Source organism: Brachyistius frenatus, unplaced genomic scaffold, assembly GCF_029030835.1.
Source record: "Brachyistius frenatus isolate BFR_SWC_R1_liver_20210118 unplaced genomic scaffold, ASM2903083v1 Contig_18, whole genome shotgun sequence".
Taxonomy (NCBI): domain Eukaryota; kingdom Metazoa; phylum Chordata; class Actinopteri; family Embiotocidae; genus Brachyistius; species Brachyistius frenatus.
In genome coordinates, this window is record NW_027210617.1 from 1,792,543 (window position 1) to 1,820,099 (window position 27,557).

At 40.4% G+C, this 27,557-nt stretch overlaps 2 protein-coding genes across 2 annotated transcripts; one reads left to right on the top strand and one right to left on the bottom strand.

The window, feature by feature from the left end:
* Window positions 1–3,990: 3,990 nt before the first annotated feature.
* Window positions 3,991–8,656, bottom strand: plpp6 (phospholipid phosphatase 6). Its single transcript, XM_069694770.1, has 2 exons — window positions 7,957–8,656; window positions 3,991–4,851 (listed from the first exon to the last, which is right to left on the bottom strand). The coding sequence occupies exons 1-2, from the start codon at window positions 8,447–8,449 to the stop codon at window positions 4,484–4,486; spliced, it is 861 nt and encodes a 286-aa protein (XP_069550871.1). The 5' UTR covers window positions 8,450–8,656; the 3' UTR covers window positions 3,991–4,483.
* A 1,199-nt stretch (window positions 8,657–9,855) lies between these two features.
* Window positions 9,856–16,405, top strand: prdx6 (peroxiredoxin 6). Its single transcript, XM_069694772.1, has 5 exons — window positions 9,856–10,027; window positions 12,410–12,566; window positions 14,473–14,616; window positions 15,075–15,221; window positions 16,060–16,405. The coding sequence occupies exons 1-5, from the start codon at window positions 9,936–9,938 to the stop codon at window positions 16,183–16,185; spliced, it is 666 nt and encodes a 221-aa protein (XP_069550873.1). The 5' UTR covers window positions 9,856–9,935; the 3' UTR covers window positions 16,186–16,405.
* Window positions 16,406–27,557: the final 11,152 nt, after the last annotated feature.

A 27,557-nucleotide genomic window follows, 5' to 3' on the forward strand; every position in this document is an offset into this window, starting at 1 on the left:
ATCACCTGAGCATAGACTTTTATGCAGAGAGGGTAAATGAATGCACACGTTTTTCTAATCCTGACCAAAAAAAAGGCAGCTTTAAAGTTAAGGCATGTTTACTTTGATCTGATGGATTTAACTTTGACTAAAGTTCATCTTGTGTCCTTTTGAGTTAATCAAAATGGGTGAAGGAGTGCTGATGAGTGACTGAGTAACAACAGCACAACCCTCCAGCAATCAATTTATCCATCATCTATTAAACATGACATGAGACCTTTTCAGATGTGTTCCCCATTTAATTACAAATCACTACAATCAAATTATTTGGGAATAAGCCCTAAGGTATATAGTTAACAGCAAATTCACATCCATTGAACATAATGTCATCACATAACCATACCGACTTATATACATTAAGTTACATAAGAATAAGGTCTATGCAATTGGCATACAATATAGTATAGAGTATTTAGCAGGCAAAACTGAATTGAGTGACAGATACTGAAACCTGCTTCATGTTTGACAATATACAAGATGTGACAACTGCTGACAATGTTTGAGAGCTGGATAAACAAACAAAATGCAATGCATTTTCTTGATGGAGGTGTTCCCAATCTATGCAATTGGCATACAATATAGTATAGAGTATTTAGCAGGCAAAACTGAATTGAGTGACAGATACTGAAACCTGCTTCATGTTTGACAATATACAAGATGTGACAACTGCTGACAATGTTTGAGAGCTGGATAAACAAACAAAATGCAATGCATTTTCTTGATGGAGGTGTTCCCAATCTATGCAATTGGCATACAATATAGTATAGAGTATTTAGCAGGCAAAACTGAATTGAGTGACAGATACTGAAACCTGCTTCATGTTTGACAATATACAAGATGTGACAACTGCTGACAATGTTTGAGAGCTGGATAAACAAACAAAATGCAATGCATTTTCTTGATGGAGGTGTTCCCAATCTGGGAGTAAACAAGTGACATGTAATGTGCAAAATCTATCCATTACACATATGTACAGTACAACAGTGCTTGTAATCTTTATGATACATTTTTTCCCCCCCTAAATTTATACTTCTTTTTAACACACACAAAAAAATCATGGAAATCATTTGGTCACAAAATTCACTGTGCAGCATATATAGATTTGCCAAAGAGGGGTAATGGAACGAGAAGCCTTAAAGCTGCCAACTCGCGCACTTGCACTGGGAGGATGATTGGTCAGTTATTGCAGAAAGAGGGCTCAATATACATAAGGTCAATGAAACAGCTGATGATTCAAACAGTCTATTAAATGACTTTAATTTAGACCAGATATCTGGATCGGGTTTAGACCAATGAGCAGAGGCCGCATCAAATGTCTCAGTCAAAAATCTCCCAAAAAGTGAAGTAAAGTATTTGTAAAAGATACACACACAAAACCACCTGTACAAAATAATCCTAAATAGATGAAATACATTTCCGCAGAAACCAAATCTTCACATACATGGTAATTGGACAAGTTAAAACAGGCCAACAAACACAGAAATTAAGATGCACCTTCTGGTTTCTGGCAGTGCTTTGGTGTGTTTGTGCATGAAGTGATCAAAATGTTGTGCAACTAATTCAATAATCTGCTCTCTACTGACTGATTGGTCCAGCCACAAACACAAACACAAACAAACACACACACACACGCAAAACTCTCTAGCACCAGTATCACTTACCCTTATGAAAAATGCAAAAAAATGAAGCAGAATTATGATTACTTATGTTCAACAGTTCCTTTATATACTTGTCCCACAATAAAATAAAGATTTAACATGTCCTGCAATTTCTACAGAGCTTAAACTGAACAAAAAAAGATGAAAAGATGATTTCATTGTTAGTTGCAACAACTTCCTCAAAGACACCATTTGACCCCCAAAAAACCCGTCCACTCTTCAGATTTGGCACAACTGTCAGGTAGCCATGCGGTCAAAAGGGCACAAAACAGTGAACCACAACTCTTCACACGCCCCTCCTCCGACATGGCCCCCGTGACAGTGCTAACGTCAGACGCACATCTAAGTTACAAAACATTCACCGCTGGCGTCACACAAAGTTTTACTCGTAATGTCGTTGCCAAGTATTCAACGTCTGAGTGAGTGCGTTAGTGCACGGATATGGTTTAAGCATCAAACATGCTGCTTCATACAAGGTGCAGTAGATGCTGAACCACAGGGTCGCTTTGAGGATTCAGGACCAGTTCAGTGGGTCGAAGCGTCACGTCATTATCAAATATTAAATGTAGGAAGACTGGCCACATTTCAACTTTACAGATTATTGCCTTTGTGAATCTTTGACTGAAAATGATTGGGCAATTTGGGAAATTATAAAAACTCCCAACAAAAGTCACAAGACAACCAACAGCATTTGTCATACAGGATATGTGATATAACATTACAGTTAGTGGAGGAGAAGTTATGCCAATTTCTTTTTTTTTTTTACAATAACACATTTTCACAAAATGATGTCATAGATTGAAACTTCGCCATAAATATAATATGAATGTACTATATCAAGGGATCCGATTTTTCTTTTTTGCATCCCTGCATGGATCTACTGTATCTTCATTACTTGTATCATATGGTAGGCCACAAAACTGTACACTACCACTGATCCACGAACCCTGGAAGCACACCAAAGCATTGCATACCAAATTAATCAGTTAAGACGCCCTCATTTATCCAACAAAGAAAACCCTGCATGCGATCATGGTGCTGAAGGGAAATGACCCGCGTCATTAAAATGTTTACTCATAAGTAAACAAATCTATCCAAGTCTATAAGGGTGAAATTAGTTTTCCAAACGTGTTTGGAGCATGCAAATGAAAAGTAAAATAATAGCGTCTTTAGGAATGATTTCACAGTGTAGGAAGTATATTAATTATATTTTCTTGGACTGAGATTTAATAAGTAACTGCAACTGCTCCTCATCTTGGCTCTTGTTTTCAGGCAGGGCCATCATGCACGTACTTGGGTATTTTACACATGCCTTCCTTGCCAGAGCTTTAGGTATGTCTCAGCCACTTCACACCTAAAAACTTAGAATCATGTGAGTTGTATGAAATCAGAGCTCAATCTTGAGTGTAAAGTATTACAGTTTTGAATTTGCTTTTGTAATTTAGTAAAGGGCATTTTTGGCCCTTCATATCTATTTTTTTGTTTAACATCATCAGCAAGGGAAAGTGACTGAAAAGACCAATCCATGCATCACATATTTACAGTCCTCTGTGTATCAAAAACAGCATATCCATGACTCCCTAAATATCAAGTGAACCAACTCTGGTTATCTTTTTCTTCGGTTTTCCGGGTTATGTTTAGCAAATATTACTTTACAATGATGATGTAAATGTACATTATGTCTCACTGCCCTGTAAATCCAATTAATTTGCAGCATTCCTTCCTAATACAAACACATGTATTGAAAGTATGTCAGTGGTTTACCAAGATTTCAGCCTTATTACACAATATTAAATATCTAGTTGTTGTCTGACTTTGAATAAATCATGTTGGAAGTGGTCATTTTCCTCAATGATTCCAAAATTTTTGGTGAATTGTGTTTCCCGTGTTAACCATGTAAATAAATAGTTTGATGAATACAACAATTTGGTGTTAATATTCCAAATCTTAAGTATGAGTATATATGGAATTTTAAAATGTCTTTGATTTTGATGACCTGATAACAATATAGTTAAGTGCATGTAATCCATCAGAGCTGATTAGTTATCAGTCAATGTGTAAACAAAGATGCTTTTGAAAAAAAATTAATAAATGTATATAGTCAAAATAATTGGTGAAATTAATATTTATGAGGATTTGGTTTGTTAACTCGAAACAATGTAATGTCTAATCTGATCCCGAATCTCACTTTGTAAACAGTTGGTCAACTGTGACTGGAAACTTTCACACTCTAAACGAGAAATTTAATTTGTATTTGTGAATGGGACAAATCAAAATACAGAGAGGAACTATCTTGATTTTTCCATTTACTTGTATATGAATTAATTCAATTCACTTTTCCTATTTACAGCTGTTTGCATCCACATTCATTGATTAAAGCATATAACCTGTAGTTTATGCCTAATTATCTTTCCAAAGTAAAGGATTCACATTGATTATCAATTTTTCAGTGATATAAAAATTACATGTGGTGTCACGTCAGGTCTAGTAAAAGTATAATTGTAGTTTAAATCATATTCAGTATCCAAACAGCTGATACACCTATGCGAGTTGACTTCATACTGTATGGGCTGATCAAATCGAGTTTTTCCCCTCTGGTCTGTTATGATTGAAATCCTGTCCTACTTATTATAGACAGGTTAACTGCTACCTTAAAACAAGGGTTGGAGCTGGACTCTCCTCTCTCGTCAGAAGACAATTTCTCCTATATATTAATCTAAAATAAAAAAAAAACCAAGTGCAGACATTCTTACAATCAAGATAGAACCCACCGTGTCCCTTTAACTTTAAGCTAACTGTCCCAGCAGCCCTTGCAGGGTTTGAGGTGAGAGCCACAGCATCTCCACCAGGTTATACTGGCAGTAGCCCATCCAGAACCCAAAGATCACATCAGTCACATTGTGCCTGCCCAGCATCACTCGGCTCAGCCCGACCAGACCCGCCCACAGCAGGACGAGGACCCTCAGAGGGGCAGCCAGCACGAGGTGAGCCAGCAGGAAGCGCCCACACATGGCGGCACGGTTGGCATGGCCGGAGGGGAAGGAGTAGCGGTCCACAGAAAAGGTGGCAAACATGTCCATACGGTTATGTGCTGGCCGACGCCGACGCACCACGGCCTTAACAATGCCAACCAGGATCAGGTCCAGCAGCAGACCTGCAGGGGATGAAGAAGAAGGAGTTGTGTTACAAAGTATGAAGAAACAGCTTTCTACCCACATTCAAGCAAAAAGCACAGAGAAATATGTTGAGGCATAAAGAGAGGATATACTGTACTACCAAGAAGGGGTGTTTTTCCTTTTTAACACAAATGATACAGAAAGAAATCTGAATCAGCCAATAGAAAAGCATATTTGGGTAAAGAGAGGTGTTGACTGGAAAAACCCAGGAGTGGTGAATGTAGCTAAATGTAGTGCTGCAGGATTATATGTCCACAGCCTGATGTTTTCTGTGGTATTTATATAACTAGCCTGCTTATGCACACAGAATATTTTATTCTAATCAGAGAAGACTTACAGCCATGTCGGTTTTGGAGGATTTAAAAATCCGTCACTTTGGCATCATCTGGTGGTCATATCGAGGCAGTGACAGACACCAGTGCATGTCACTGCTGGTGTTGCTGAGTAATTGGCCTCTTGTACAAATCGGATTAGAGGATGTGCCAGTTTCATACTTAGTGCACTGTAGTTTAAAGTCACTGTGATCCACAAAAGCACTGCTGATCCTGGAGAGACCTTTTCCAAGTACATACATGTCAAAAAACACGTACAATAGAATCAACAACGGTGATAACTCTATTTAGAGATCTTTTTTATCACCAAAAGTACAGTTGCTACTGATAACATTTACCCAAGTTTCCATTCTGTTCAGGTGTGAGCCATGACAGTGTGACAGAGGCAGCATAATAACTGGACCTATAATTCAGACTTTATGAATTGTATTGTTTACACTTGTAAACAAATCAGAATGTTTGACCTCCAGTAGTGTGGTAAAGCTAGTTCCTGTTGATTTTCTGATCCAATTAATCCATGTAATCAGTGCGTCTGTAACAAACAGCCAATTGCAACATTCATTGACCAACAACTAAGGTGTCATAGGTGAGCAACTGGTTCTTGAAGGGAAATTAAGCACTCAAAGACAGGAACATTTAAGTTTGTGATAAGGTGTGTGTGTGTGTGTGTGTGTGTGTGTGTGTGTGTGTGTGTGTGTGTGTGTGTGTGTGTGTGTGTGTGTGTGTGTGTGTGTGTGTGGGAGGAGGGGGGGGGATTGCATTTTTAGTTGCTATTTTTCATATACTTTGAGTTTAAAAAGGTATGTATCCAATATTCAGATCAGTCTGTCTTTGAATATATGCAGGATGTGAAACTTTCACCCCAGTGGTGCAACACAGATTCATCCTGGTTGATGAAAGTGAAGGAAACCTCCTCAACACAACAGCGTTGACTACAGGTTTTAAGTTGAGTCTCTGCATACAGAAAGATTGCTTATTAACAGATCTCCAGGGCTGCAGTGCTGAAAAATTAATGCAACACTCTGGTGGCATTGAGCCAATTGCTGCTGGGAATCCAATGAAAGGATGTCAGGATACACAACTGTACATTTGATTCATTACTGATAACTGCTCTATGGCTAAATAACCATCTACTGTTGTTACCCATTAAAGATGTGGTTTGTAAACAAAGTCTTCAGCTGCACACATTTCTTCCATTGTTGGATCATCAAACTGTAACCTGCCGTTTCCTTCACGAGGTGTCTTTTGACACAGTATGTTGTCCCCGTCAGAGTCCTGTAGTGACTTCCCTTTTCCAGGCACATATTGATGCAGACCTGGGACTATCTTTATCCTTACCTGGTTTATATACTTAATTTAATAACTTCTAAAAATAGCAAAAGGTCTAGTTTAATGGAAATGAAAACTGTTGAGTCCAGAGGCTGCTACCTACAGCTTGCATTCAGGAAGGTTGAATAGTAAATATTATATTACCACCAAAAGATTTCAGGGGAAAAATACATTCTTTATCTGAGAACCCCGGATGTAGTCTCTCCACTGCAGCTGTACCTCCCGAAAACAAGAGATATGAGGTTCAACCAGGGAAGCTGATTCAACATCCTACAATTTAAAGCTTCTGTTGGATCTTATTAGCACTAACAAAAAAGTACCTTCAATCCGTTTCTGGCAAAGAAAAATTCCACTAATACCTGGAAAGCAGGTCATAAAAGTGAAAAATGTCCATTGCACTTTCCAGAGTTCAAAATGATATCATCAACTTGTTGGTTTTATCCAAAACTCAAAAAAGATTCAGTTCATAACCACATTAAATAGTCAATCCATCAATTGTTTTAACTGCTGTTGGTGCCTTTTTTCACATTGAACTGATCAAATGAATATCAGCACTGCCTTATCACTGCAGTAGCGCACACCAAAGGAAAAACATTCAATCAGATGCACACCAATCAATAAAAAGTCTACTGGTCATATCAAGCACAACCACATTGAAATATATAGTTAACGGTGACACTGTGGGCTCATATTATTGGGCAAAACAAACTAGACCTCCGGATAGAAAGCATGACCTCGCGCCACACATTTTAATTTGTTTCAACTTTGTTGCTGGCTGTTAACTGATGTAATTACAAATCAGCCGTCTATAAATGAAACTACAGTCCAAAGGCGTTCACCACCTCCCTCATTACAGGTCAGTATATTCTCTCTGAACCCGTCTACCACACCTCTTCACTCTCACATAGATTTCCTCCCTGTAACTTAATAAAGCATCCGTCAAAAAGACTCTCTGAAAGCACACTGAAATCACGTAACAAGAACATTTGACACCGCTATCCATTCATTTAGGCACAATTTTACAGAGTTCAGACACCCGTTTAAATCCACCTGTTACTCAAATTGACCTGAAAGCTGGCGGACACCAGCATGGTATAACATATACTACAGGAGACGTATACTACAGGCGGCACCGTGTACAGTCGGTTAAATGAGGGGAGACCGCAGTCAGAGATGGACCAAGGGCAGGATTTAGAGCATCTACAGGTGAGAGGCTGCCAACACAGGTGGAGGACAGGTACACTGTGTGGGAAGCTTTGCACGGCAGATCAGGACTGGAGGAAAACAAAGGCGCTGCGACACCTACCGACACCGCAAGTCAACCCAGCTCAGTGATACCTGTGTACAAAATGAAAGGTTTGCTGCCATGTTAGAGTGAAGGAACATAAAGAGATTGGTTGTTGTTGTTGTTGTTTTTTTTACCCATGAGGAGGTTAAGCATGACTTCTTGTCCTGCAACACTGTCACTCTTGTACAGACAGTAGGCGGTACCAGCCAGCCACGGGATGCCATGTCCCGATATCTCGATCAGTTTCATCAAGGGGCGCACGCTGCCCCAGGACGAGTCCTCGCAGGCGCACACCCCCAGCTGCTTGGAGAGCCACAGGTCGATGGCCAGCAGGGAGCTGAGCGCCACGCATATGAAGGAGGGGTTCAGCCGGATGCCGTCCTCTTCAGGTAGCCCCTGACCGCTCCCGGAGCCGGTCGAAGAGCCGGAGCCCCGGCGCCGAGTGGGGCTCTCCGAGGCTCGGAGGCGGGCGGTGGTCGGGTCGGAGCCCTGCCGCTGGAGGAGGTGCGACGGCGAGGTCCGGTTCAGCGGCTTCGTCAGCGACAAGAACTCGTAGCGGCCGTTGGAGCTGCCGAGCACCGGGCTTCCTCCGCTGCGACCGGGGTTTTTCGCTTTTGGAGAATGCATTTGGTCTGTTAATCTGTACCAGGGAGTTGTACCTGTTGTGCGTAAATTTAGTCGCACCGCAGTGGCAATTTTCTGTGGAGTGCTGTGCAGGTTGTCGCGGCTTTAGCTCATCTGTTGTACCTTTGACAATTCATCTCACGTCCAAGAGCACCGAGTTGAATCGCCATCTTTGTTGTTCTTATCGCAAAGCAGCCTGGGAAATCGTGTCTGCTGTGCTGATTGTAAAACCTGCAAAAAGAAAAAAAAATAAAGTTTTGAAAACAATTTTCTTTTAAGAAATTTTGATCTATTTGATCTATTTTTATATGTCGATTGTTTTTAAATTAATGTTTGTATTTTATATTTGCATATAGCCTATTTGATAAGGTTATATACAGTTGGCCTATATGGGCCACACATTTATATACAGTCTGTAGCTTCTACTATGTTTGTTACGTTATTGTTGGTTTAATAAAGTTGTAAAATGGCACTGCTGTATACCTGAGCTCTCGGTATTAGTACAGAGACACCCAGTGTACACAGTGAAAAACAATTAAAGTATTTGGCTCATAGGCCAAGTGCAACTCTGCATGAAATGTTTTGGTAGCAGAATCCTGCACATGCAGGTTGAACAGAAATGTTTGACTTTTTCATCCAAAAAGTGGACAATAAATGTTTTTTATTTGAACACATTATAAATAGATGTAGGCTATATTAATTAGAGCACGGCCGCATAGGAATTTTGAATAGAAGTATTAGTTTAGTTCAGGTTATTTCCAATGAATTTTTTTAAAATACACTTCACACATCATTATGCTGCTGCTTGCTGCTGGTAGAGCACTAAACCCAGGTGACGATCCTTGACAGTCACCTGTCATAAAGATTACATTAGTCATTAAGATTACTGAGACCCCCAGTTACCATAGGATTACTGAAACAACCATGAATTAAAGAAATGACAGAAAATGACTCAGATCTGAATTTTGAAACTTTACTTCCCTTCCTTCTGAAGATAGTCTATCAGATGTGATTGTCTTTGACTAACACACACATAAAAAAAAAACAACATACAAAAATCAAGGCAATAAACAACAGCAATACACATTTTAAACACGGTATTGTTGGGCAAAAATATGTCAACAAGCCAAGTTGAACACTCATCCTTCAATAGAAGGCTACCAATTTTTTTTTTTTTTTTTTTTTTTGGGAGGGGGGGACATAAATGTTACTTCACACACATTACGGGTTGCTGGATAAATATTGTGAATCGATGCGTTTTTGACAAGTCATTATCAAAATCTCTGAATTTCTCTGCATTAACTTAAATGGTCCGGGAACTATCTGGTGTCTAAACGTCATGCGTTGGTACAACTGACGTACAGATGACCCCGCCCCCTTTTTTTTTGTTTGTTTTGCCTATTCATGTGATACTCATCTATTATAAAGTCAAGGCTGCTCTCTGTCGTCCGATTCTATCGTGCCTGAGCTACAGGGGGAAGAGGCGACCATGCCCGGTATTCTGCTCGGGGACGAGTTCCCAAACTTCGAAGCCAACACCACCATCGGCAGGATCAAGTTCCACGATTTCCTGGGCAGCTCGTGAGTGCGCAGACTTCCTCTTCAAACACCACATTGCAACTCACGCGTTTTATTTTATTTGTTGGAATCTCAACAGTCTGATATGTGATTGAGCTGCTTGTTTGTGCGTGTGTGCGTGTGTGTGTGTGTGTGCGTGTGTGCGTAGACAGCCCTAATCCGGAGGAATTCTGAATTCAAAAGCCAAAACAGATTTTGTACGGTGGTCCGACGCACCAGTGTGTAACGCGACACCTGCTGGCTCACAGTGTTACACAAGCATGACTGTTTAGTTATACAACGTTAAACTGTAATTTTCTCAATAAAGGTGCATTTCAGAGTAAAACAATTGATGCAGCGTTTGTATTCTCTCTGGTCAGTGAGTGTAACGAGCAGTGTTTTGTGTCTTTGTGTGAACTTTGAAAAGAGGCTGAATGTCCAACCCTCTGTTGGTCGGGAGAAAAGAACTGTGTGCTCATGCAGGACATGACACACACATGCATCCAGCGCTGGACATGGACGGAGTGTTCATGTGAACTACTTTGTTGCATGAGCTCCTAATAACTTGATGCAAGTGTTTTTTTTTTTTTTTGCACATACTCGTTCAAGTTTATGCTTTAAACAACAATATTCGACCCTAGTTGGAGAATTTATGAAGCAAAAACATTAGAGGTCCAAAGATACAACTATTTGTTGATTGACAAAAATGAATCTAACTATTTTGGAAATTAATTAAGCCTTTTGTGCATGATAATAAATTGTATCTTTTAGTTGTGGACGGTTGGTTGAGTCCAAACAAGACATTTCAGTCTGCACTAAGGCTTTGGGCAACACTCATAGACACGTTTCACCATTTTCTGATATTCTAAAGACCCCCACAGTCAATTGATTAACTTATAAAATAACACAGTTTAACTTAAAATGACAATAAGCGTTATTTGCAGGCCTAGAAATCAACAAATATTTCCTAGTTTGAGCATCTTCATTATATGGATTTGCTAATTTTTTGTTTTATATCACGTTGTATAAAATAAATCTAAAATCCCCCAGTTTCAGATGTTAGCCTGACAAAGCAAGACATTTGAAGAAACTGGGATGTTAAACAATCTTTGCAGCACTTCCTTGAACTGTTCCTAGATTAAAAGATGATTGTGTGGCACACAGAGGATGAGCGACAGTGTAGCTGCCCCTCCAAACAGATAAAACCTGAAGCTTTAAATGTATCAAGACAAGGACACCCAGCTATGGGAACTGCATAATAACTTCCTTATTTCCTCCCTGGGAATAGATGCTGGACTGCGATAAGCAACCATCTGTTAAAGCCGTGTCCTAGTTTTCGAACCTTCCATTGTGTTTTTCAGCAGTGCTTGATTGAGATTGTTCCTGCTTGTGCAAGTGGAAGCTGCAATCCCTGCAGAACAAACAAAAAACTCTGTACTGCCATGATTGAAACCTTAGAGTCACTTATGCAGAAAATTTTGCAACAACAACAACAAAAAAGATGTTAAAAGGGTCTGTTTTTTTCAACAGCAGCCTTCAAATGCACTCCTCTTTCAAACTGTCGGTGTTGACCATCTTGTAATACAAAAAACATGCCGGAACAATGTGGGACTCCTTTCGGGGCTTTTGGTCAGCCAGTAATCAGGTGATCACAATGCCTCTACACCATGTGATGATAAGTCACAACACCCTTAAGTGCAAATCCACTCAAATCATCTGAGGCACGTACAAAACTCATGTTGGTCGAGAATGAATAATCCTGAATAAAAGATCAACAATTTGAAATCTTTTACAGAACTGCCTGGCTTTGCCTTCACTGGACGGCCTCAGTGCGACGCAGCAGGATTTAATGTCTTCAGTTTGACTGCTGGATTCACAGAGACTTGTTGTTTCAATCTGTTTGGAAATTCCTCCACTGAGAGTTGATGTTCTGTTTTTCTCTTTTCTAAGTTATTTGCTTCTCTTCTTTCGTCTGAACTTCAACCTATTGTGCTCTTACTCCTTCAGTATTTCTGAATCTCTTGAACTTTTGAAAATTCTAGGAAAAAAAACAAGTGTGTGTCGAGGCATAAATGCAGAAAGAATAGATTCACACATGAAACACCTGAAATGAGCTTTTTATATTGTTATAAATTCAGGGAAGTGGAAGCATGGAACATAATTTGTCCTTCAGCGTGTGTTTACTTGAACTTGCGACCTGAATGACGTAGCCAGGCTCATCTGTAAAAGTTTAACCAGTATGCAAGGTCATTCTTCAACAGGAATGCAGACTGCAGGATGACAGTGACCTTAGCTTCTATTTTCCTTATACAGTTTTTATACAGTAATGTTTCTGCGCCTCTGTCTCAAACAGAGGTCTTGTCACTTTATATCTATAACAAAAACATTGTGTCTTTACCTCTGCAGGTGGGGAATCCTGTTCTCCCACCCAAAGGATTTCACTCCTGTCTGCACCACTGAGCTCGCCTGTGCTGCGAAGATCAGCGATGAGTTTAAGAAACGAAGTGTAAAGATGATCGCCTTGTCCATCGACAGTGTTGAGGATCACCATGGCTGGAGCAAGGTTGGGGGTGTATTTACACACACACACACACACACACACACACACACACACACACACACACACACACACACACACACACACACACACACACACACACACACACACACACACACACACACACACACACACACACACACACACTGCATTGCTCTACCTTTTTGCAGTGTGCGAGAGGCCAAAGGAAAAGTTTGTTGAACAGGTCAGGCTACTTGTGGGTGGAGTGACAATTAATGGTGGTAATTAATACTTGCATACTCTTATTGCATGATAATGACATTTTAAAGGTGGCTTGCTATCTAGAAAAACTGACAGTAGTGTCATGACTCATTGTAATCACATTGTGATTATCTTCAAATTCAACCTGTTAATGCCTTATGGACAGGGACGCCCTGCATCTATGTGCTTTCTGTCCTTTACTCTCAACTCAAAGTCCTTTCATTTTGATCGAAGCCAAACTTCTTTAGTTTCTTGTTCTTTAAATGTCCATCATATTCATCAGACATCCTCTGCCTCAAAGCAGCTCTATGGAAGCACAATGCTGCTTTTTTAATGTTATAAAGACACACAAACTTATGTTATAACACAAAACTCTTGTTAATAAAAAGCTAGTATTTATCACATTAATAACATAAAATGTTTAAAATTTGATAAGTGATTGCTCTGCTGTGAGCACACTGGATGATATTGTGGTAAGCATATGTAGACTAAGGAGGATTTTAAAGTGATCGGGGCGTTGCAGAGGGAAGAATGAGTCTGACTCTCTGGAGGTAGCCTCATTTCTCATGGATCAGCTGGAGGGACATGGAAGGGTCCATGGATACACCAATCAAGGACTTACTAAAATTGCAAAGATGAGAACTATAAATCAAATGCCCCCTTCCACGCTTACAGGCATGTAATACTCCCGTGATCTGAACAAGAGCTTGCAATAGTCGACGGGCAGGCAGAATTCAGCATAACATCCTGTTCACAACCCGAGTACATGTCACCGCCGCTTGAGACAAACTTATAACATTATAACGTGAAATGTTTCATGTTATAACAAGATACGTTTATTGTAATAGCATGACACGTTTGTATATACATGGCAGCAATTTGCTTCCTTACAGTGCCGATCTGGTTCCATAGTTAGTTTCTGGTCTAAGAGTAGTTCACAAAGCATTAAGTCCAGTTAGGCCTGCTCTCAATCGGTTACATTCTGCAGGTAACGTGCAGCAAGTAACTGATTGTTTAACTCATTTAATCACCGTTCTAGAAAAAATAGCAAAAATGAACTTTTATAAGTGGTGGATGAATTAAAAGAAATCAAGTCTGCTCACCAACAATCCAATAACACTGGAGATGGGAGTTTGCAAAAACTCTCTTCTACTTGGACAAATGCAATTTTGTATAAACTTGAAAATATAATTGAGTGAACCTAAAACCAAAAATGTGCTCTTCAGACCATCAATTGATTTTTGACAAACTGTCTAGTTTAATTTCATTTTTAATGTTAAGTATTTTTTTTATTTTTTTTTATTTCATACGAAATGTTATTATTGTATGTGGAGGAAACTGAGGGGCCAGACCTTTATGGTTGTTTATTGGACCAGTGTCTGTTGATCAAATGTCTCTCTGCTGCCAAAAGAGAAGTCTACGTGCATTTTGAGCCAAGTGTTTTCGCCCTTCCAGATTAATTCAAACCTCTGACGCAACAGTGGTGGTACAGCAGTCATAGAGCACAAGCATGTAGTTCATGGTCCTCATGTAACCCGCAGGAGTTAATGATTAGAAGCTTGGGGTGTCTGGTCACTCATGAAACTTGCGCTACGATAGTGGAGATGGCTGCCGTGATGGAGAGAATTATTAACAGGATGACGCACTATCAAAGGCGTCAGGGCTGAACGCGTTCCTTCTCTCTGTACAGGATGTGACGGCATTCAACAGTAAGGCTGACAGCGCTCTGCCGTTCCCCATCATCGCTGATGACAAGAGAGAGCTGTCAGTCCAGCTGGGCATGCTGGACCCCGATGAGAGGGACAAGGATGGACTACCCCTCACTGCTCGCTGTGTGAGAAACCTGTCCTCCTCACACTCACACACTAATGGCCTCTTCATCAGTAGGGGATATAATGTGTCTTTATTACATCACTACAATAAACAAAGGTCAAAAGATAGTATCATGATTCAATAGACACTTAATGACAGTAAACATGCATTTTATTTGGAATAAAATCAGCTTTGCTCTGACTTATCTGCTTGTGAAAGGTTGTGGCCTTTTTTTCTTACTTTACTTTACTCTTTCTTTTCCCTAGAGGCAAATATTTGAGAGACAAACTGTGACTTGGTCGCTCTGTATATACACTTGAATAGAACATATATTTATTCAGTTGGCAACCAAAATAAAAAACAAACAAAACACTTTTAATAATTAATTTCTTTTGTGGATATATTTAAACCCGTCAAAAAAAAAGAGACCCTATCCTGGATGTTACCATCAACTGTGTCATCTGTCTCCATCCACTCCAGGTCTTTGTGATTGGCCCTGACAAGAAGCTGAAGCTGTCCATCCTTTACCCCGCCACCACAGGAAGGAACTTCGATGAACTGCTCCGAGTTATCGACTCCCTGCAGCTGACCGCGCAGAAGAAGGTCGCCACACCTGTCAACTGGAAGGTACACAGTTAAACCATGTATTCATGTCAGTCAGCTGTCTGGGTGAGCAGAGGGAACAAAACAGATGTCAAGCTCTCTTCTCTAGGTGTACAATGTAATAATAGCTACAACAAACTGTGCACACATGAACCACATAATAATTAAACCATCATAATTAAACCAAATGGAAAATAAATATTATCCTATGTCCCGCATAATGTTACAATGAAAAATATATGAACACTCACCTTTATAATCTGATGAACATAAATAATTGATCAAGACCAGTAACTTTAATCTAATGGAGACCATTGGATCATTGATGATATTTTATTTCTTTCAGAGAAACAATTTGAAACCAAATGAATATGCAAAGAGCTAAATTTCTGACAATTTTTTTTTTTTAAAGGAATAGTTCAAATCTGTTTTTCTTTGGTTGAGATTTAGATGTGATGATTGATGTCACTCTCTAATCTGAGAGTCACTAAAATCAAACTGAATTGAAATAAATTGAACTGAATCTGTCTCTCAGCAAAAGCTCTCTCTTTTACACATTATATCTCATTTATTTCAATTGTTTATGAGGGAGTTTGTGTCGGACTATTCCTCGGTCTGGAACAGTTACCATTAAGCTTAAATGGCTGCAAGATGTCACTAAAAATTGTAAGTGCTTCCAATTCAAAAAGACAATATAAGTGTTTGTGTCCAAATTTTGAGCATATCATGATCAAGCACCACACGGCACAGGAGCCGTAAGAGGCTGCCGCATGAGTGTAATTGGTGAGCACTTCTTCTAATCATGTGGTAAAGCTGGACCCTGCTTCTAAAACACACTTCCCTGTTCTTAATTTTTTTTCAGCCTGGTGACAAAGTCATGGTCATTCCTTCGCTTTCTGAGGCTGAAGCTGCGTCTCTCTTCCCTAACGGTGTGACAACTAAAGAGGTGCCTTCTGGGAAGAAATACCTCCGCTACACCCAGATCTGAAGACACACAAGGACAGCCTCCTGCTTCAGTTTACTGCTCTTCGACCTGGAAATCTTCGACTGATAATTCATTTGTAGAAGTGACCAAAATAAATAGATGCACTAATCTGGTTTGGTGACAAGTTTGTAATCATGCAACGTTTCCAGTACTGAACCAGGGATACTTTTCGCATCATTGTACAGTGCTTTGTCTAGCCAAAATAAAACCACATTTCACACGTGTTCTGTATTTTTGAACTTTTTCACACTGGAAGAGGAAGTTTGGTAAAAAAGTTTTCTCTGCTATGATGTACCACCAGGTGTCCCTCTACAACATGAAAACAGAAATATCAACAAAGTTCTTTTGCTGCAGTACTGCCTTAGATCAATAGGTGGCACTACATGTACAATGATGAACTGTGGCTTATAAGGGTGAAAGCACTAACCCGTTAATGCGTGATAGGGAGTGGTAGTGAAATGATTATATACACTTGCAGTCTTTAAGAAAATGAAAGGACACAGTAATTGTGAAGTTGATATCGACTTCAAAAATGTTGTTGTGATGTTTTCCCTAAAGTACACAAGCTTTTAAAACTCTTTTTTTTTTTTTTTTTTTAAATCACTTTGCCAACTCAGCATTCTAAATGTCTAAGTGTACCATGGATTAGTGTTTAAAATTGATAGCTCTGTTTGTTCTATGCTCAGTGTCAAAGCTTTTAAAATACCAAAGTGGAGATGAAACTCAGCAGCTGCATAACCCAAAGGATGCGAGCAGTGGTAATTAAGTACATCTGCTCGTGAAATTTTAAGGTTCTTGTCTTTTACTTCAGTATGTCTAGTTTATATTATGTTTTACTTCACCAAGGGGAAATGTAATTTTTACTTCAATACATTTATCTCCTAAGTTGTTACTTGAGATTAAGGTTCATAAAATCGCATAATTATAAAATAGAACACTTTGGTGAATAACAATTTAGTGATTTCCAATTGCTTTGGATTGTAAATTTCTAACAACCAAAAAGAACCATTTCAGATGTCTACAAGTTGTTCCTCCTAAGAGATGTGTCCTCTCTAAACTGTCTGATAGTATCATTTCAATAACTGTATGAGGCTCAAAGAGGTAAAATCATCTAATATTTAAGATAAAGAGTAACAATGAGAAAAATGCAGAACAACTGACAACAACCCCGAAATGAATGAATACACATTTGTATCGCAGAACTTTGCTTTTTCTCCATCATTCCTTCATTAATCATCTCATGGCTCCTCAGACTTGTCTTGTGAATCTGTGGCGCTGCCTGACCTCTGGGTTAGAAACCACTGGAAGCACATTGACGGGTTACTACATTAAAATCCTGCTTACAAACTGATGCGCCAGTATTAATAGTCATTTGCATCTGTCACTAACAATGGCCATTTTTCTTTCTTTTACTTTTCATGCTTTAAGTATATTTTTCTGATAATAAAGTGTACTTTCAGTAGAAGTTTTACTTGTTGATTATTTTACATTGTTGTGTTGGTACCTTCATGTAAAGGAGCTCAGTACATCCTCCACTACAGACGATATGTTATTGAAGATCTTTTATTGTAAAGGTGCGTGGAAAAGACATTAGGAGTTGAATTGCACAAACAGCAAAGGCCCTCACAAAGATTTCATCCTGTCTTTGAAGAAAAGAAAAAGAGATTTATTTTATTTTAGTTGAGCTGAATAAAAACAGAATGAAGTTAAATTGCAATAAAAAAAAAAAAAATAGGATGGCGTGTATATAAATCAATAAAGTATCAAAACACCTCTGTGTTCCAGAGGAAGATCAAACTGATGGGCTGATGTTTTTCAGCAACAGTAAATCGAGCTCAGCAGGTCGGCTTTAACTGTAGACGAGACACTGAAGCCAGGAGTGAGGTGTAGATTTCCTCTTTGAGTTATTCAACCCTCAAAACTGCGTGGCTGAGGATCGTATTAATTACGAGAAGTTGTCTGAAGGTGAACACTGATCTCACACGCATGCACACACACCCTGGCCTTGCATTCACTCTGAGCCTGAGGAATGTTGAGGTCAAAGAGAAAAGATGGGATTCCCTTTGAGTTAGGAGGGAGGCAGAGTGTGCAGGGCCAGATAAAATATCTTAAGGCCCTCCTCCTTTACACTCCTGTCATCCTGCACAATGTGAACTGGAATGTTATTCTTCTTGTTTGCCTTTCAATCACCTAACAGAGTTCTTAAATGAGTGAACAGTTTGTGTTTCTTTTCTGTCTCTTCAATAGATTGCAGTATTTCGATCTCTGTAGATTAGGGCCAACATTCTTGTGGATGGAAGAGCTGGTTGCCGCAGTGACCGAGGCTCTCAAATATGTGATGAAAGTTCATGTATTCATCAGGTGGCCCTCGCCTCCTCCGCCTGTTCTCCCTTCTCCTTCTCTGGTGGCTGTTTTGTCCCCAGGAGTCATTGCAAATAACATCCCCACAGGCACACCGTGCTGATCAAATGCATTTCTCAAATTCCAGACTACAATGGCCTGTGCCAGAGCATGAGAAGTGCTTTGGGTGTCAGACACGGACTTAATTGCCCAGTACCAAGCCCCCCTCTCCCCACCTCATCACCCTGTTCATCTGTCACCCCTCACTTCTTGGCTATCGAGCCAACTCACCCCACCTCGCCTCAGCAACACTAGTACATGTAATACAACACCGGCCTCAGGTCTCACAGGGTAAAATACAAACAAAATACCAGCAGCTGGCCTCTTGCTTTCTCATGAACACTCGCATCATACTGATGATCAGATGCTGCTTTGAAAGGAGGGGCAGCACGTCAAATTGTAAAGTTAGATTATATGCATATGCTTATCCTCTTTTTAAGATAAACCATGGTTGCAAGAAAAAAAGCTACAGAAAAACAATAAATAGGAACTGTTAAAAAGGTTTTTGGCACGGTTTGTGTGTCAGTACGCCTGGTTTATTTGCTATATATAATTACTTCAGTTGGGTAGACGACGAGCTAATGACCAAGAGTTTGAGCCATCGTTGCTGTTTCGTTCAGTCCAACCAACCAACCAATCACCCATTGGTTTGTGAACTGTTATGAAGCCTCGAGTTCGGATATTGGCTGTCACCATCTTGGTAGTTTGGAGCGATTCGGAGCCGCAGGTAACCATATTTGGACGAGCTGAGAAGGAGCGAGTGTTAGATCTGACTTAATCTGTCTGGAAACCCGAGAGCACTGCCATACCCACTGATAGTGAAAACCTGACTACACCACAGGCCTGTCAATTAAACAGACACGCCCTTAAAAACACAGCTTTTTGATGCCTGTTTTCTAATTATTGAGGGGAATCTTTTCAGATGGACCTCCAAAAAACTAATAAGGAAAAAATGTACTGACTATGTATTTCATAGGACAAGTTGAATGGGAGTTTATGGAGCCAGAGGTTTTTTGGAGGCAACCCCAAGTGGCACTCGGTGGCATTGCAGTTTATGGCACTTCTACATTGACCTCATTTTTCAGATCCGGAAGCTACCTTCCCTTTTATATACAGTCAATGGGTTAGATGCTATTTCTTCTTCCTCTCATAGTAACTGGATGGTACTTCACTCACTATCGCCTGTTGAGGCATGGGGTGGTATCAAGAGATGGGACAGGGCTAGCTGGTTAGCCTGCTAACTTTAGTAGATATCTGTGCAACACAATAGACCTCTTTGACATGAAGTCAAAACTGCTATTTCTTCAAATTCTGAGGATAATTTTAGTTAATTTTTGAATGTCTTAAAAATTTTTTTTTTGGACATATTGGACCTTTAAAGGTGCAAATCTTTGATGTTAAGATTAAACTTAATTAAAAACACCATGAGAACATGCTCATTATGTTCATCTATGTATGTCTGTTTATTCATGAGCATGTGCATACTATGGAAAAGGTCAATATTCCCGACATGTGTGCCAGGCATTGACTTCATCACCTGAAGCTGCCCGTGACCCGCAGGTTAACAAGCCAGAGACCAGAGGATCTGCACAACACACACATGCACATGTACTCACACATATGCCGAGCTCCGGCTTGATGCTTTCCAGACGCGTCCTCACTCCCTCTCCCTCCTACATTGCCTGGCACTCTCGCCTGCCCCGCTTTCCACATCTCCCACACACTTGAAAACACACACACACACACACACACACACACACACACACACACACACACACACACACACACACACACACACACACACACACACACACACACACACACACACACACACACAAACTAGTAAATTAGCACCTCCCCCATCTCACTCAGACCCGCTTATCAAAGTTTTTGCTTCTTCAGCTTCCCTTTTCCCAGGCACAGACAAAACACGACACAGTGAAATCCTTCGCTTTGTTTCTTCCTCCCTCACAAAGTTCTTCAAACATCTTGATGATTCACAGCAGTTATATTCTGAAACTGCTGCAGAACCCGTTGGCATTTCTGTGCACCAACCTGTATGAGATGGATGTCCCGATAAACACTAAGACAGATGAAAAGACTGAAGGTCAGGCAGACAAAAAGAAGCATGAGTGATGACCTAAGGATTTGGCTGAACTTTAAGGAGAATTAACTGGCTCACAGTCGACAGTCACCCTTGAGCTTTCCTCACGCCTGCTACAACATGGGTCAATGGGCCTTTCAACAGAGACACTCACACACACCTGCACACAGAAAGGTGAAGACATAATGATAAAAGTGATGAAAGTCTATGATCCGGTAGCCCAGATAAATGCAATTGTTTTGATGGCACCTCATAAATACAGCATCTAGACAGGCTATTACTGCAGAGCAGGTTAGGGCCAGTTAGTGTGCCGAATGAACAGGGTGATGAATGAGAAGGTAAAAGTGCAATCACTCTCTGTGCTTATCTTTATCTCTCTTTATCAATATTGCTGCCTTTCTCCTGCTTTTTGCTCTCCCTCGTTCTCTCTATTAGAGGCACATTGATCACCAGCCGCTGGCATATCACCTGAGTAATGGCTAAGGGTGTCTGGGCTTTAAAACAGCCCCAGCAGAGAGCCAAGAGCTTTATTGTGGCGACAAGGCAAATGGCCACTCACATAATAAAGTGTGCTTCTGTGTGTGTGAATGTGTGCACCATCATAAGGTAGGGGACATTAAGAAGAGGGACATTAAGAAGAGATATCAAACACAACCCAATAAGAATCACAGACCACCAGCCCTGCCATGAAACACAAAACTACTGCACCACTTTAAGTCATAAATAGTGTGTGCATATGTCTTGTAGTTTCCTCAGGCCACACTCTCAGTATACTCAAGTAATATCTACGATTTTAACATTTAACATGGAGCTCCTCCTAAACAAATTGTTTGATATTTTTGAAAATATACTCATTTGTTGCTGAGAGTTGGAAGAAAATAATTGCTGCCATATCTGTCTGCAGAATATACAAAGTAGCTACAGCAACAGCTAGTAGATGATTACCTTTGTACAAAGACAGGAAATGGAGGGAAACAGCCTGGCTCTGTCCAAAAGTAATAAAATCTGCCGAGCAGCACTTCTAACACTCACTCATAAAAATGTTTCATCTCTTTTGTTTGTGACTCCAGAAAGTCACTTGCCAGGCCGAGAAATATTGTGGCTGTAAAACCCCAACTTGTTGTTTTAAGGAGTGTTGATACCTGTAGATAGAGCCAAGCCAGTTGTTTACCTGTTTCTGGTCTTTATGCTAAGATAACTGCTGGCTGTTGCCATGTATAAACCTTCAATTTTCATTTTCACTAAAATATAAAACTATAACGAAAAGATTAGGAAAATCATATTTTTCTACACTATCTGACAGTATCCCATATCCTGTATGATATCGTTATTGCCCTTCTTTGAAGTTACAGTAGATCATGACTCCAACCAATCAATGATGTTTTTTTAATCTGTATATTTATTCCCTGTTCCCCAAAATTCATCCATATTAGTAATTTTGGAAAGTTTATAAACTCCTGTAAAATTTTAAAAAAAGTTTTGAAGGTTTTGAAGAAACTTGAATGAGTTTGCACCAGTTGGTCAGTGAGATTTATGAGGTCAAGTATGAAAATACAATTAGTGATACATAACAATAATAATAATAATAATAATATAGCTAAAGTGAACTAAAATAATTGAATCAAAGTTCAGTTTTTGTTCTAATCTAAGGAAACATATTTTCCAGTTTTAACTCACAATAATAACAATAATGTTGACCCGATAAAAACTGACCACCAACAGGATCTGACTGAGGCCTCCTCCTGCTGTTATCCCCTCCATAGAAACCTGACACGGACATCACAGGAAAATAAACTGTAGAGCCAAAAACACACTAGCAACAAGAGCAGTTGAAGAAAATAAAGCAGAAAGGAAAAAGATGGAGACCCTACAATTCCAGAAAGCCACTGTGTTCTTTTCCACTCGTTTATTTTTCTTTAAGCAGAGGGCAGTCAGTGTGAGAGGGCAGAGGGAAGGTGGCTGTGAAACTTTATCGCTGGGGGAGGAGAGAGCGAGTGCCATGTTCCTGTGTGTGTGTGTGTGTGTGTGTGTGTGTGTGTGTGTGTGTGTGTGTGTGTGTGTGTGTGTGTGTGTGTGTGTGTGTGTGTGTGTGTGTGTGTGTGGGTGGGTGCATGAGCCTGTGTGCAAGGCAGTTTTTGTGTGTGTTGATGTGGTGGAGGAGGGGGCGAAGAAAGGGTGGAAGCCGCAGAGGTGAGGAACGAGACGAGAGCGAGGAGGGTTGAAAAAAAAGAGAGTTGAGATGGCAATGCCATGGCAACAGTTTAGGGTTTGGATGATTTTCCCCTAACCATAATGGGCTAGTTTGGAGTATAATGAAACCAGTCTGGCTTTTCTGGCTCTCACACTGCGGGTCATGTGCGTACACAAACACACATACACCAAACACACACACACACACACACACACACACACACACACACACACACACACACACACACACACACACACACACACACACACACACACACACACACACACACACACACACACACACACACACACACAGAACCGAGAGCGTAACACATGTTTTGCTTTAGCACTTGTTTATGTTCATCCAACGGTGGGAGAGCAGAGCCATAGTTAACTATCAATTAAAGCGATGATCATAAAACAAGCACTTGTAAATAAACAGTACCAAGCTAACATAGAGAGAGGCAGGGAAGGGTAAAAAGAACAATACAGTATATTATAATAATGCAGATATACCTGCTGGTTCCAACATGTTTCTTTCATAAAGAGGAACACCAGAGTGCTTTCAGATAAGTTTTATGAAACTGTAGACAAACTCCTACTTTAAAACAAAGATATAAGACACCAAGTCTTTTCTACACACAGTTTAGAATCCTGGAAAGCTGACATATATGCCTCTCTTGTGTCATAATGTAGCTTGCAGGCTTCACCCCACCAGGATCCAGTGAGTTTTCTGGGTTACTGCTTTCAATAAGAATGCTTATAAAACTCTTTGTGTTAATGGGACTTTAAGCCAGCATATGTTACAAACGGAGAGTAGTATGTCTGTGTGGATATGTTGAAAAAGTTTGGAGTTGTGTGTCAGAATGTGTGTATGTGGGTTAACGTCTCCTCTGACTGAGTATAATGAGCTCCCCTGGGTCTGCCTCACCTTCCACCCCTCTATTCTCCTCCTTTTCCCTAAACTTGGCCTTATTAATCTCCTCACTTCCCCCGGCATGTTTATTTAAGTAGGAGATGGTGGGGAGGAAAGGTGAGTTGAGCGCCTGTACACGTGCTTATTTACATAGGTAGGTCTGAGGATTTGAGAAGTGGGAATGGGGAAGCAAGAAGGAGTTGGTGTGACTTTGACTCCTTGTTTGGGTTTGTCTGCTGGGAACAAAAAGACAGTTTAGACTTTGGGTCAGTGGCTTCACACCTTGGAAGGACCAATGATTCTGTGGTCAGCTCTATCCCTAAACACCTTAAGCATATCAACAATGTCAGAATGAACATGAAGCTGCTGAGGGCAACTACTCATCCCGTTGAGTAAGCCCCAAACCTTTGTGGGGTCACAGGTCAGAAGCTGCCCTTTACTGATGTCTGCATGTGTGTGAGTGAAGCCCACCCGGGGGTGCAGCGCAACACAAACTCTGTCACATGACCAAAATGCTGATAGCAGGCACACCTAGTAAACTAACACATGTACCCTCAAAAAGATAATCATTTTCATGGATTATCAACAGTTACTTCACTTTTAACTGCATTTGATTATAGTGGATATCACACGTAAAAATGATAAACAATCCCTAACGTCATTCTGACATGAGATATACAGCAAGTCTCTACACTGTGAACACATTGTTTGTCAGATCTGTGAGAAATATTAAAAGCCAATCACTTATTATATATTTACCGGTTTGAAAAAAGTAGTTTTTTTGCATTTAGTGACTTTGAAGATTGAAACCACTTCATGCCTGGTGGTAAAGAATATGAACAAAAATCTTAAATCTCATGAATAAAAATCTCCAATTTGCATCCACATTTACAGAAGTATTATACCATTTGTACTTCTGAGGTGAGTCACCACAAGTTGAGGCATTTGATCTTATCTGTGATTCTGAATAACAAACTGAAAGTCAAATATTTGCAGTTTGTTCTTGGATTATGGAAAATAAAGTGTCATATTTGTATGAGGGTGTTTAGGACAGTAACACTGCAGCCACCAGCGAGGATAAAGGGATTAGACCCAAAGCTTAGTCCAAGACATTCTTTGTCTGCCTTTGTTACTCCTGAATTACTTAAATATCTTAAAAATCACAGATCCTGGAGTCACAGATAACCCACAGGGTTAAACATGTTTTTTACAAAAGAGAAATGTGATTTAACACAAAGCCCTATGAACCAATTTTTTCTTTCCTAATGTCGACACTTAAGACACAGACTGCCTGAGACTACCTTAGTAGGGGATGATGCATCAGGTCGGGCATTGGCGCTCTAACAGCTTTTGCTGGTCGGGACTTATTTTTTTAAACAGCTTCAGTTCGAGGTAGTGGCAACAAGATGGGGGTTCAGGTCAGAGCCTTTGTAACTCTGATACAAATAGGAAGGGATTTCCCCGCTGTCCGGCTATCTCTGTCTGCTCTGTTGTCACCTGGACCCAATATTTTAAGCCTCTTATAGCAGGGTTAGTGCTTCCACCTTGGGACACCTGATCCCAGTGTAGCAGTCTCACGGTGATGACGTCACAGCCTTTGCTACAAAAGTCTGTGCTAACAGGGCAGGAAAATCTTTGTGCAAAAAGGCAAGTTATCAGTCCTCTGCATTGGCTGTGATGATACATACTGATCGTACTGATACTGAGAGATGGAGGGAAATGAGAAGGGAAAGAGACAGGAAGGGAAAGCGAAAAATAACAGATCGAAAAAGCCAGTAGACATCCACCTGAAAAGATGTTCCAGACAAATAGGGACACTGGAGGACAGACTGACTGAGACAGACAGAACATCTAAGACAAGGTGATGCCAGTACAAAAACAGGCTGAGGAGGGTGGAGGTGAAAGGCAGACAGAAAAAAAAAAAAATCCCTTTTCAAGTGTTGCCCAGCATCAGTTAAGCCTTAGAGCCACAGCCAGGGTGCAGTTTTCTGTGCCACTCCAGCACAGTGAGCCTTTGTAACTCTGGTTCTCACAGGAGCTCAGGGCTTCTCCAGCTGGCCCGTACCCAGCCAGGCTTTCTCATGTCAGGGCACTGGCAATCAGGCACGGTGGGGTGCTGTGAATGCCGGGGAATTTTTAGCATGTTTCTTATCTTAACTTACCAAAATAGCAACTAAAATCTACTTGATACCATTTACAGAACACACTGGGCAAAAGCTAGAGATCACTGCTCCAGGATTTTAACAGCAAACAGAGCCCTTCTTAAATAGAGGTCTTTGTTTTATTGCATTCACTGTGGTTACTACTCTGCTGGGAACTCTAACTACAGCAGAAACAATACTTATACTGTACCACAGTGAATAGTGTTATATACTAATACTACCACTCTGTGCTGAAAGGCTCATGTTTGGCAGCACATTTTCACACTGATGGAAAGTAACTAATCACAAGCAACCTCATTACTGTGAATAGTTTTTTTTATGCACTTGCACTGTTTGGAAATTCTGACATCTGTTCCTCTGTGAGTGCATTAATAAACTGTAGCCTATTAAAGTGCTATCTCACAGTCAGAATGACAAATCAATCTAAAGTAATCAATATTTGTACATTAGCTGTGGCTCAAAAGACTCTGCATGTGAAAGGAGAGGGTCAGTAGTGATAAACCCACAGGGAGCCATCGCCCAATTCTGCAGTTCCCGATTAGGCATCTTTCAGCTCATTGTTTTGGTTTTCCAGCCTGGGTGTTTGGTGACACTGTTTTGGTTCAGTGTTACGGATCTCAGTCATTTTCAACAAAGTATCAGCAAAAAATGTTGCCTCTAATTTTGTTTCTTCTAAGTAGTGTGTGTTTTGACCATGCCAACATGAGAAAGGGAGGCGCACATGGCACCAGGTATGTCAACCGGGCTCACGAGATTTAAACAATTTTGTAATACTGGAAAACTGGTTGCTTACTCTTGTGAACCTTCCTTCGCTGCCAAACAGTAACAAACTTCCAATCATCTGCCCCAGAGGCTCTGCTAGGGGTAGCACTCACAGGCCTGCAATCAAGCCGGTTCACTGGCTGCAGCTATCTGAAATATAGACTCTATAGCTCTGCTACTCTGAAAGTCAAGCCACTGGATAGTGGAACCACTCTGCCAAAAGATAGCATTTTCTTGACAGTGTTGAGATACGCTCTTTAACACATTGCACCAAAATCTGTAAAGCACTTAGCAATAAATTAACATAATTTTCATACTCATCAAACTAGTCGGTGAGGTCCCGTGATCTGTAAAGAAGCATCTACATGTACTATGGTTCTCAGTGCGCTGTTTTCCTTTAATTTGACAACTATCTATTCCTCATGATTTGAGGCTGTCTCAAAGTCTGAGATAAGCCCAACTTCCCCATTAATAGCAACACATACTTCAGTAATGTGCGGCCTACCTCTGTTTTTGTCAGCAATAAAAGGTGTGCATAAAAGCAGGGAGGCAACAGAGGGTTTAACTACAACCTTGCAGCTCCTCTTCTCCTCCCCCTGCACAGATGCACAGATAAGAGCAGACAATACACTTCTTTGAATGCAGACAGGGAGGAGAGGAGTTTGACCGATGAGTACACTTACAGGCACATGCACACACACTTGCACACAAACACGTACACACACATTAGCCAATTTGTCAAGAGGTCTGTGACAGGCACATCTCCATGAGTGTGTCATCATCTCTCTTTATGAGTCTCTGACAGGAAGTAAGGCTGCACTCTAAATCCACCGTCCCTTAG